This window comes from Mustela nigripes, chromosome 6 (genome assembly GCF_022355385.1).
Source record: "Mustela nigripes isolate SB6536 chromosome 6, MUSNIG.SB6536, whole genome shotgun sequence".
Lineage (NCBI taxonomy): Eukaryota > Metazoa > Chordata > Mammalia > Carnivora > Mustelidae > Mustela > Mustela nigripes.
Genome location: NC_081562.1, coordinates 132282464 through 132294736, shown reverse-complemented (window position 1 = coordinate 132294736; position 12273 = coordinate 132282464). Strand labels below are relative to the sequence as shown.

Below are 12273 nucleotides of genomic sequence, written 5' to 3'. Positions count from 1 at the left end.
AACAGCGATAGTAATAATTTATTATGTTTGGGGTGGCTACAATGCATGAGACACTATTAACCATTTCACCCCGCCTTATCTTTGATCCTCATAATAATCCTTCTCTGGAAAATTCCCTTGTCCATTTTTAAGGCCAGGAAACAGGTTCAAAGACGTAAAGGAACCAGCCCAAGGTCACAACCAAGTTTCAAGGCAGCTCTTCAGGCGCCTCAATGTAGCCAGACAGGACACGCAGCTGTTTCTTTCCAGCGATCAGAAAGGAACAGGGCTTCCCTCCACGCTGTCCCTCCCCAGTTCACTGACGCTGCCCTAACGTCCACCCTGCGCCGAAGCTATCCCTTTGAAGATCCACCCCTCACCCGCCAAGCCCCACCATCGACCTCCCCTCCCCGCCGCGACTCGGGGTGGGGGGTGGGGGAGGGGGATAAAGAAGCAGGTGTCCCCGCCTCTAGGTGGCCCCACACCTGGAAGCCGGGCCTGGCCCCAGCTAGGGGCTCGCCCATCCCCCTTCGCCCGTACCCTCTTAAGTTTGACTCTCCAGCCTCGCCCCGCGGGTCAGGACTCACAGACCCAGTCCACACGGACTCCGCGTGGGCCCCTGGGGAAGGCCTCGCGGAGGGAGGAAGGGAGTCTCCGCCCCGAGTCGCCCAACTCCGCGCCCGGGCGGTTTCCAGGACAACCGAGAGCGCCCCCCTCCCCCCGCCGCACGGACACACCGCGCGCTCCAGACTCCGCCCCCGGCGCCTCGTCGCTTCGCCCCTCCCCCGCACCCAAGCTGGGACCAGCCGCGCGGCGCGAGCCGAGAGAGATGGGGTGAGCTCTCTCACCTCGCAGCGCCTGGTGCATGCCTCCAATGCCGCTGTACAGCTCCAGGACGCGCAGGGGCTCCATGCCTACGCCGCCGCCGCCGCCGCCGCCGCCGCCTCGGAGCTAGGCCTACCGGTCCTTACTCGTCCTCCTTCCGCCCGCCCTGCTCCCTCGCCTCTGGTTCCGCGGCGTTTCAGTTCCCCCTCTCCTGCCGCTGCCGGCTCGGAGAGCTTCTAGCCGCGGGGAGACCACGGGCACAAAACAGTGGGGTCTCCCCCGTGAATCGCAGCCTGACTGACGCCTCATCTCCCTTCTAGAGTGCATTCGGGGACCTTGGAAGGAAAAAGGGCGAAATGTCCCTTTGCCCCAAAGTGAATTAACACGGGTTAGACGCCAGAAAAAGTCGTCTTCCAGGCGTCCTGCTTTTCCGTGGCCTGGAGCCCGAAGTGTGCAGACTTGACTCGCGTTCGTTTTGAGCACGTCCCACGTGCCAGGTGTTGTGCCTGCGCCCGGGCTGCCGAGATCAGCAGCTGGTCCCGCAGTTACGAGCGCAGAAGCCAGCGCCCCTGCAGCCGGGCCCCCGCGCAGGCCAGGACCGGGGTGGGGGGGCGGGAGTTGGTGGGGGCGGCCGCTGTCTCGGCGAGCGCGCGTCCCTGCGTCTCAGCTGGGAAAACAGCTCCCAGGGGCACCTGGGTGGCTCGGTCGTTCAGTGTCTGCCTTTGGCCCAGGTCATGATCCCAGAGTCCTGGGATCGAGCCCCGCATTCGGATCCCTGCCCTGCGGGGAGCCTGCTTCCCCCTCTCCCACTCCCTCTGCTGTGTTCCCTCTCTCACTGTGTCTCTGTCAAATAAATAAATAAAATTTTAAAAAAAGAAATAAGAAAAAGCAAACGGCCCCCAGCAGGATCTACTGTTACCCTAAGGTAGAAATACTGATGCCCCTCCCAGTGCCAGGGCCTGGCTGCTCCAAGATGCTCCAGTGGATCTCACCGTAAAAAATGGCCAAGGGCCCGGGAGGAAATGATCCCATTTCGCGGCCTCCTATTGTTCCCATTACCACCACACACACGTGAACCTGTGTTCGGGAAAATGGGGCAGTACCACTTGTAATAAGTTAATATCTGGTTAACTGGTTTGTTAGAAATTTAGCAGATGTGCTAATGAAACACTATAAACAGAGTAGGACGGCCCTGTTTTGATTATGGAACTGATCCATGTGGATCCGTTTCCTCTGACCTTTTTTCACCGTAAATGTGCATGGGTGTTGAAACGTTTTGTTTTTTATTGGTCACTTACTTCAGATATGGAGGGTGCCAGAAAGGGCACCTGGGGGGTTAAGCGTCTTAAGTTGGTTAAGCGTCTGCCTTCAGCTCAGGTCCTGATCCGGGGGTCCTGGGATGGAGCCCCACAACGGGCTCTCTGCTCAGCGAGGAGTCTGCTTCTTTCTCTACCCTTCCCATTGCTTATGCTCCCTCTCTCTCTCTCTCTCTCTCTGACAAATAAAAAAAAAAAAAATCTTAAAAAAAAAAAAAAAAAAAAAGAAGAAGAAGAAGAAGAAAGGTTAGTAGAAAGATAACAGAGAACAGAATCTTCGCCCGGGCATCGCGAATGACTTTGCACCGAGCCTGATTTCCCCTTCTGTCAAATTAAAAGGGAAGGGAAAAAGGGAAATGATAGCCGAGTCCGGGCAGTTCTAAGATTCTAGAGCTGAATTCATTTCTGCAAAAGTTGAGTCCCTGATTTGGCCACATGTTAATGATCCGCTCAAATTGAAATTATCAAGATATTTGTAAAATCTGATTTAAGCAAATGTACTCTTAAACCAACTCCATTTCTAGAAATCACATGCACACTAACATTACATATATAATGCATGAAACAAACTTTTCTTGTATTTGTTACATAATATTAGCATAATATATTATATTGTAATACAATTTATAATGTAAATTATAAATAATATAAATATATATTACATATATTACATACATATACACATATATAAAGGGGGCTATATAGTCACAGTGATTTATGTACCATTAACAACATACTAAGCATACCTAGAATATATATCTAGAATCTGTTTAGCATTAATACTAGAAATCAAAATAAATATGACCAAGGATCTAACCCTGTAGAGGACAGACAGGCCAAAAATATGTGAAAGAGTTCATGGAAAATACCAGTCTTCTAAGAGGAAAGGAGATGGACCTCCATTCCCTCATAAGCTGGTTTCAAACTGTTCACGCTGATACTTAAGGGTCTTCACAGTATAGCACACACTTTTCTTTATGATCTCTATTTCCTCCCCTTTTTTAGCTCTGCTGCAAACTGCCTCAGTTTCCCAGCTTAACACTCCTTGCTCACATTCTTTACATTGCCCAGAAATCCTAACCTTCTTCCAGACCTGCTAGTGCAACCTTCCTTCTAGACTCCCAGGCTAGAAATCCAGACTTTTTAATTCCCCGATCGAACTCCATGACCAGCAGTATTCTGAAACACATATCCCACCTGTTCCCATCACAAAATCCTTTCAGGGCTTCCCAGCCCAGCTTTTACCTTAGATACATCATCCCTTTGCCTAGCATTTCCTCTGTAAGGCTTATCCTGTGCGACAATCATTTCAAGAATGAGAACTTTCTCCCTAATCATGATGTATGCCCATCTCCATGCAAGCACCTGTAGATGTCAGGCCCACTCGGATTAAGTATACGTCCATTTCCAAACTCTGGTGCAAGTTGTGCGGGCTGGGCACGCGGCAACAGGAGGACTTGAGGAGGAAGACAGGATGGGTACATACAGGGAACATGAAGATATGCATTAACTACTCTTTCCCAAAGTGAATCCCAAATGTTCTTACAGAAGGAAAACAGCTTTCTAATCTTATAGTTTCCCATAAAGTTATCCTCAGTAACATGTCCAATAGAGCTTACATTTTAATCACAGACACTCAACACACTTTTTGAAAATACAAGTATTTTTAGGATATTCAGTCTCTTTTCCCTCAAAACACAGAAAATGCACTTGTGAAGAAACCCAAAATGCTAGTTAACACCTGGCACATACAATGCATATCAGGAATAATTAAGGAGCACAATAGAACACTAAGGGTATATTAGAATAATAATAGCATATCTCAATGATTTTAGAGCTCCTTGTATAACTTGAAATCTAATGATATTTTATTCTTCCTCTCCTGGCTGTCATGTCACGGGTCATTAATATCTAACAGAACTAAACAAAGTCTGCCAAATGTTTAAAATACTTTTGGCAATCATCTTTGAGTTTCCATGATCCAGGCCATTCTTTATTCCCCAGCGAAACGTGATGTGGATCCTTACACAGGCTTGCTGCAAATTTGAGTGATGAATAAATTACATTCTGGTTTCACACAGAAAAAGAAGGGTCTTTATGAATTGCATGAAAAATAAAAAAGTAGTCATATGGGAATAAATTGGCAATAAATGTCCTCAAGAGAGGAAATTATATTCAGAAGAAATTTGAATCAGAAAGATCCTGAGAGTTCATCTATCACTCGTGAGCCCTCATTTTTTCTAGGCCTTCTATCACCGCTCTGATGGGCCAGCACAAGGTCTCAGCTGTGATCTGCTCCTGGGCACAGCAGACCTCACAGAGTGAGGTGTTTGTGGTGAAGAGCTTGAATTAGTAGAAAATCCTTCTCTGTAGTCCCCCCAAATCCAGTTCCTTTTAGATTTGCCCTCTGCACTGATTTTGAAGAACTGTCCCTCTTGAATAATAAATTTCCTTGTGGTTAAAACTGTAAGCCTGAGAGCCAGAGAGTTTAAATAGGAAATTGTAGATCTGCTGCCTCCTAGCTGTGTGACTTTGGGAAAGTCACTTACCCTCTCTGAGCCTACAGACACATCTACAATGTGTAAAAATAGGACATGTGGTTGCTACAAAGGTGAAGTGAGAATTCAAAGCACTTCATTTCATGCCTGGCACAATAGAAAAGCATGTTTAATAAACAGTATACATCTAGTGACATTCTCAGAGTGATGCATTCTCGGTCCCTTCAACTGTGTCCAATGGCATGATTCTGACCCCTGGAATTGCTCATGCTGCAAGTTGGTGATGCTGTGTTAGGAACCATAACTGAACATGGGGCCCTAACTGAGGTCAGGTCAGCATGCTACAGGGTGGTGCTTATAGCCATAGACCTCTAAGGGCCATAGGGAACTTTGTGGGAGGTGTCCAGGAGTAGCCTGGGCTGAGAGCAGAAAGGCTGGATGTCTGTAAGCCAGAGGCAAAACTGAGGAGGAGTTGCTGAGTCTAGAAGCATTGGCAGTAAGAAAAAAGACAGCAGCACGCATAGATAGTGCCTCACTCAGAACTCTGTCACAAAGACCGGGGTAGCTTGAAAGTTAAATCTACAGATCTGCCAATCTTAGGGGAGACTTACAAGGGACCTCACCCAGGAAGCCTGTGTTGCTGGGACCAGGAGTGGAGTAAGGTGAAACCTATTAAGACCATCCCATCACCCCTTGACTCTTTTTTGTGCCAAGCACTGAGGAAATACTTAATTTAAAATGGTTTCATATGTAAAAATCTGTACCCTAACCCATTCAAGTGCCAATAATAAAGAACAACTTATTGCCTACTATCCCCTGAACCTAAGATGATTTTACCAATTCTATTGATTCTCCAGAACTACACTGTCCAACAGGGTCATCAAGAGCCACACTTGCAGATTTAGGTTTAAACCAGCTTACTTAACACTGAAAACTCAGTTCATTAGTCACGCAAGGCACCTTTCAATAGCCACATGCGGCTGGTGGCTGCGGTACTGTTCAGCAAAGAGAGGACATTTCCATCCTCATAGAAAGTTCTGTTGGACAGAGCTGCTTAAAAGTCAGCCTTTGAAGTCACGACCTTGATGGGTAGCCCATCCATGAATGAGCAGCGTTGAAGTATGCAGCAAGTGCTTAAAGATTGTACTTGGGTTTTAAATAAGTTGCCCTCAAAGATTTAGAGTAAAAGGAACTCCAGCAAAAGCAAACCTTGTAGCCCAGCACTTCTGTTCTTCCTCCGGTGTCCGGTCACCTTGTTCACAGACTGTCACAAAAGAAAAGACACAGGAAACAGCAGGTGTGTTCTATTAATGGCATGACAAGCTTCCAGGAGAAAAAGAACAGATGGAAAATGATGAACTTCACGATGTCTCGAAGGAATGGTACTTTTCCTTTGCGAAGTATATTCTAGTGACTTCCGATTGTAAATATTATCTTACACTTACCTCAGAAGGAGGAAGAGGAGGTGGAGGAGGAGGAGAAAGAGGAGAAAAAAATGCTTTTTTAAATAAAAATTGGAAACTTGAGGAAATTTAATTATGGATTTTTTGGCTGAAAAGCATAGAAATCATGCAGTTTGCCTTCTAGCTTACCACCTCCAAGTGCTCAGTCATAGATCTTGACACTGATTTTTCTCTTTCAGATTTTTTTCTGAAATTTCTAATTCAAAAATGTTTGGCAATAAATTTTAAAGATTAGATTTTAGTTCAATTAAAGATAGTGGGATTGTCTATCTTTAAAATGGTTCTCCTAGCCCAAGGAAATTTGGAGCTGGAAGACATATTAAGGACTATTTCCCTGTGTTTTTCCAACTATTTTTAGATACAGAACCTTTTCTTCAAAGAAAATCTCATCCAGAACCAGGGCATAAGGTGAGGTCGAGTGTGTTTGCGTGTGCACCCATATGCACAGATGTTCCGCTGCTGAAGCATGGATAGTCGGGGGTCCAGAAGAACACCAGATCATCGCCCCTGCCCTCACCTATCCCCGTAGCTGCCTCCTAGTGACCCCAGGGGACACTGATTTCACCCAATCTCAGTTTGACAGGTAAAGACATGGAGATTCAGAAACTTGAGGTAACTTGCCCCAGCCCACAACTAGGTGGAGAATGGGGACTTTTTACTCAGGGGTCCTCCAAGGTCTTTCCAGGACTGGCTATACCATAACTTAGTACAGAAGCTATCAGCTGTCCCCTGCCTGCTGGGCCTCTACAACTGGAGGGAAGGCTCAGGGTCCAAACTAGGGCAAGCCCTGGTTACTAGAACATATTGCTTCTTGAGAACAGGTTGGCGTAAGGAATGAAGGCAACTGTAGAACTCAAAGAAGGTGGCCTGAACTGTTATGACAATGCATTTTGTAAAGGTTAGACAAAAGGTTAACTCTGCTTCACAAAAGAGACACAACCTCGAAGACTCACAAACAGAACTTAGAATCTCAGACCAGTTTCTTCCACAAAGACACCTTGATGCTGTTCGAGGGACATACAGAGTCTTTAGAATAAATGAGGCAATGTGAATCCTACCTCTAATACTTTCTTCATCTATGAAACAAGGGTAATATGTGCTAGCAAGGTAACTGTCTATATTTAATCAATAATTAATGGATACACAGGGAGAGAGAAAGAGAGAGAGAAATTCGGTGATATGCCTAGAATAATAAATCCTGATTTCCTTCCTCTGTCTCAGCAACTTCCCTATCTGAACAACTCACACTGGAAACGATAGTCCACTCTTTTCTAACAATCACATACACAGAATTATTTTCCTGGTATGCTTTTAAAGAGCCTATATTACCAATAGACCTATTTGCATATTCTCTAACAAGATGTCTTTCCTTTTTGTTTTCTATTACAGCCTTCATTACTTCAGGTGCGAAAACAGGATCCATGATGGGAATAGAGGAGATAAAAATGAAAAAGCGAGCTCCTACTACTTTGCTCCTGTTTTCTGCTAATTCACCAAACATTCAGAACTGTTTGAGATGAACAAATCCCCCTAACCAGATCCAGCAAGGGCAGGAAGAGAGAAACACACGTGTGTGCACACACACACTCACATACACCCTACAGAAACAAAACACATACACGCTCCATAAAACCCCTCATTCTTCTTCAGAGCCTTTTTTTCCCTCACTGCTACAGTTGTCACTTACCAACAAACTGAAATGCAGAAAAAAGTCGAATAAAAGGATTTTGGGTGGTGGGGGGTGCCTGGGTGGCTCTCAGTGGGTTAAGCCTCTGCCTTTGGCTCAGGTCATGATGCCAGGATCCTGGGATCCAGCCCTGCATTGGGAAATCTCTGCTCAGCAGGGAGCCTGCTTCCCCTCTCCACCAACCCTGCACCCCTCTCCTCTACCTGCTTCTCTGCCTACTTGTGATTTCTCTCTCTGTCAAATAAATAAATAAAATCTAAATAAAGAAAGAAGGAAAGAAAGGATTTTTTCACCCTACCCTTACTAGTCAGGTACAAGTCTAGATACCAACACTAATATCATTTAAGATCATTCTCATAGGATCCAGTAGTGATAAAAATAACCAAAACATCATAACATTTTTACTAGATCTAGTCACTCCATAAGAAAACAATGCAACTTTGTATTTACTTAAAATTGTTGTAATTGGCCTTACAATCTTTCAAAGTCACTCCAGGAAACATTATATAACACGAGTAACAATGATTCCCCCAAACTTTCTATTCACACTGGGAATGCCCCAGAGGCCATTAACAGAGTTACCCTGAGTCCTGAAGATCAAGACTGACTCTTTCATTCCCATCTAAGGTAATTACTGCAGAGTTAAAATATAGTCCAAGTCTCAAAGGGATTTGTTCTATGTTTAGTCATTCAGAGAATACGGAATGACCAAAATAGACTAAATTTCAGTGGATGGCAAAGTATGTTTTAATAATAGGACAGTATCAACCATAAATGATAATGTAAGCCTGTAAGTTTCAAAGACCTTTACGAATGTTTAAAATGCTCATAAATCCATTTAGGCCCTATCAGTTTTTCTTTTTTAATATGCAGAGTTTTGGATTTTTTTTTTTTAACAAAAAATCAAAAGGGGAAATTTTCATGTGATTGGCTGACTGTCCCATAAATCAATATTCTCCAGGTGAACAGATTTATTTACAAATCACAGACACTGGTTTTTTTTGTTTATTTGTTTTCGTTTTTGTTTTTTTTTTAAAGAATCAGGAGAGAGCACCAATTTTAAAAAAATTTGTAAGGTATCAAAGAATAACTGAAAGACGAGAGATGGTATCTATTTTAAGGGGGAAAAATCACATTAGGGGTTAAAAATCATTCTGGTTAGAAAAGAATGTCAGGAATCTGCGTGGCCTATGTTTTTTTTTTTTCCCCTTCTTTTACTGTAGGCCTTACTTCAAGAATAGGGTGGCAAAGAATGCAACCAAGAGCCTTATTTCTGTCTCGTTGCAGTTTGAAAACCCAAAAGCTTAAGACTGCAGTTCCATCGTATTACTTTTTCCCTATAGAGGAAAGACATTATATGAAAAACAATTTTCTGGTTATCACCCGAAGTGAAAGAGAACATAACATCAGAAATGCCCAGAATCGAGAGCCCAATCCAACTGTAAGAGGACTGTTCTTCTTCTATGTTCACAGCTAATAAAATATTTATGCCCATTACACATAATGCAGAAAATAGGAAAATATATTTAAAAAGAAAAATTTAAAAAGCCACAAGAGGTAACTATAGCTAAATCATAGTATTTCTCTCTCTAGTCTTTGCACTCATTATATTTGACCAAAATCATCATCTTACTGCATTTGTGTTTTATGACCTGTTTTTTTTTTTCCATCTAACATTTTATCATGATCACTTTTGCATTTGTATCAAGGGATATATCATTTTTTACATATCATCTTTACTTTTTATGAAATTTTTTAAAAATTTTTTTCTGAATTTTCTGAATAATGCATGCTAATTTGGAGGAGTAAAGCAAATTACAAAAGGTAAAAAAAAAAAAAAAAAAAATCCAGCTTCCAAAAATGCCTTGATTCCACCCTCATCCCTAAAAATCAGCCACTTTCAACTGTTCACTGGGTATCCTTCCCACCTTAGTAGCTTCTGTAATACATAAACATCCATAATTTCTTTTTCTGGTCTCTCAGTATTGAACATTGAAGAGGATTCCGTTTTTTGCTATGTGAACAGGGCGATGAAATTCTTGCATATAAATATTCAAAAGCTCTGAGGTTCTCATCAGCTAGAGTCTAGAAGGGAGGGTTACGAGGTGAAAGACATAATTACTACCTAAGTTCCTGATGCATTTCCAAAATGATTACAAGCCCAACTTGTCATCATTGGCTGAGGACCCTTACGTGCTTTATCCTCATGAACAAGTGTTGCCATTTTAAAGTTCTGTCTATCTTATAGGCCAAAAAATTAGTGAGTTATTTTTATTTTCCTTTTAAAAATTCATATCGTGGATGAATTATCACATGTTTATGGGACATCTGTAATTATTTTCTTCTGTCAATTATTTGTTATATTTGTCCTTTTGCTACTGGGATAATATGAGTTTCTGACTGCTTTACCACAATGTTTTTTGTGTGTGTGTGTGGCTAGAAAGCTGTCAGCCATGTGTGTTGTAAAAATGTCTCTCTGTTCATCAGTTTCCATTGGATTTGGTTTATAATATTTTACGACACAAACGTATTTAATTTTCTGCAGTCAAATACACACAGTTTTCCTGTGTGATTATCCAAGCCTAGGAAGTCCTATACTTGGGGGAAAAATGAGCTACATTCAGCTGTATGTTCTCTTCCTTCATGTTTCATTTTTTAAATCTATTTTGATTGGTATGCGGGGAGAGGTTTTAAACCCAACTTTTCTGCAAATACCTAGATTCCCCTTCCACAGTGGTTTGTAATACTTCCTTGTTCACATACTAGATTCTAAGGCAGGTTCGTCCTTATGGGGGCCAGCCCTTCTTGGGGAATGTCTGCTGTTCCTGTTGGCAAATCACACCAGCAAACAGTGGAACTTGGAAATACATTTTCACACCTACTTGGAACCCCCAGAATTCCTCTTCTTTTGCAAACATTTCTTGGCTGTTCCTTCCTATTCTAAGCTCCTTTTTATATTTGACCCCCAGATTTGGTACCCCTCCCCAACCTTCTTTTACTGGAAGAATAACAGAACATTCAATGTTCCACACAACCAGCTTTAGAGAGAGTAAGACCGGGGGGCAGTCTAGACTCGTTCAGCTTTAGAAGGGAAAATTTTTTAAGCTGCAAGTTCATCCTGAGGCTTCCAATTTATTTTTTTGTTATTTTTTTAAGTAAGCTCTAGGCCCAAGGTGGGGCTTGAACCTGAGATCAAGATTTGCAAGCTCTTCTGATGGAGTCACCCAGGTGCCCCCTAAATTGGATGCCTCCAATTTAATAAAACCTTTTTAAACCTTGCTAAAACACATGGCACACGCGCGCACGCACACACACACACACACACACTGCTTTGTCTCAAGAGATGCTCATTACCCATTTCCCTTCTTTCCAGGCCTCCTTCCGGTTTACCATCTTTGCGTCCACTCTGACACACCAGGCAGCCTGCTGCCACGCGCAACCCTGTTTAAATTACAGAGCTGCACAAAATCCAGAAGAGTCTCTCTCTTTCTTTCCGTTTTGACTCTTTGCCTCCATATGCTCAAATTGGCTCCAAGTTGACAGGTTCAGGTCATCTTTCCACGGATCATGATCTCCTCTGAGCACAGCCCCGGCACCCTGGAAAGAAGAGACCAGGAGAACAAGAGAAGACAAAATGAGAGGAAAGGAAAGCAAAGAACACAAGGTATAAGGCACCTGGCCTTGCCAGTATTGTTCCCATATATTTACTTAAAAAGTTGTCAAACAGAAAGTATTTTCAGGATAAAAAATAAAAGATTCCACTCATTTCTCACCACTAGGAACCAAAATACAGATCGTGCTTTTTTTAAAAATTCAGATTAGTGCCAATGTTTTATGATGATGATGATTTATTTTTAACCATGAGCAACCATAGTACAAAATTCTAATATTTATGTTGGGTTTCACGAAGAGCGTGAAATCAGCCGTAATACCTGGCTTGCTAAAATGTTAACACTTGCAGTGAAGGAAGTTTCCGGTAAAGGGAGTAGGCCAGTGGAATACTGAGGCCCCGTGTGACCACTCTGCCTTTGGAAGGCTGTGGGGAGTTGCCTTTCCTAGAAAAATTCTCAGCCCCAAAACAGCTGCCCTGTGATCTGAGAGATGTATGCATTGTCCCTTAGGGTATGTTTAGCAGAACTCCTAGAACAGGCAGACTAGCATACCTTATCTTTCTGTATCTTTCCTATAAACAGATCCTCCTAGTTCCTGTAAGACCCCTTGCCAGACATCATGTGCTTGAGAACAGCGATAAGGATTTGTGAGGATCCTGAAGCACCAGTAAAAGCAGCCTCAAAGATGAGCAAAGGGTCTTTGCCTCTGAGCCTTGAACTCCTTACCTTCTCCTCTCTTTCACAGCAAAGTCTGGAATAATCTTTCATTTGCCGGTACAGGGATTGCTGGCCGTTTTTGGCAATTTTAGAGATCCCTTGAGTGGATGGATGCATAGATGGGCATTTAGTCATTATCTCAAAGTGTGGCTGTCCTAACTCCTCGGTGCCAATCCA

At 43.2% G+C, this 12273-nt stretch overlaps 1 protein-coding gene across 2 annotated transcripts in view; it reads right to left on the bottom strand.

Annotated features, from left to right (window-relative positions):
- TRDMT1 (tRNA aspartic acid methyltransferase 1) overlaps positions 1-1677 on the bottom strand; it is a 52921-nt gene extending 51244 nt beyond the window's left edge. For both annotated transcript variants that reach the window (XR_009404935.1, XM_059404240.1), the window contains exon 1: positions 828-1677. Coding sequence is in view for 1 of the 2 variants with exons in the window: in XM_059404240.1 (XP_059260223.1) it covers positions 828-891 (64 nt within the window). In the remaining variant the exon portion in view is untranslated. The remainder of the gene's footprint in view (positions 1-827) is intronic.
- Positions 1678-12273: the final 10596 nt, after the last annotated feature.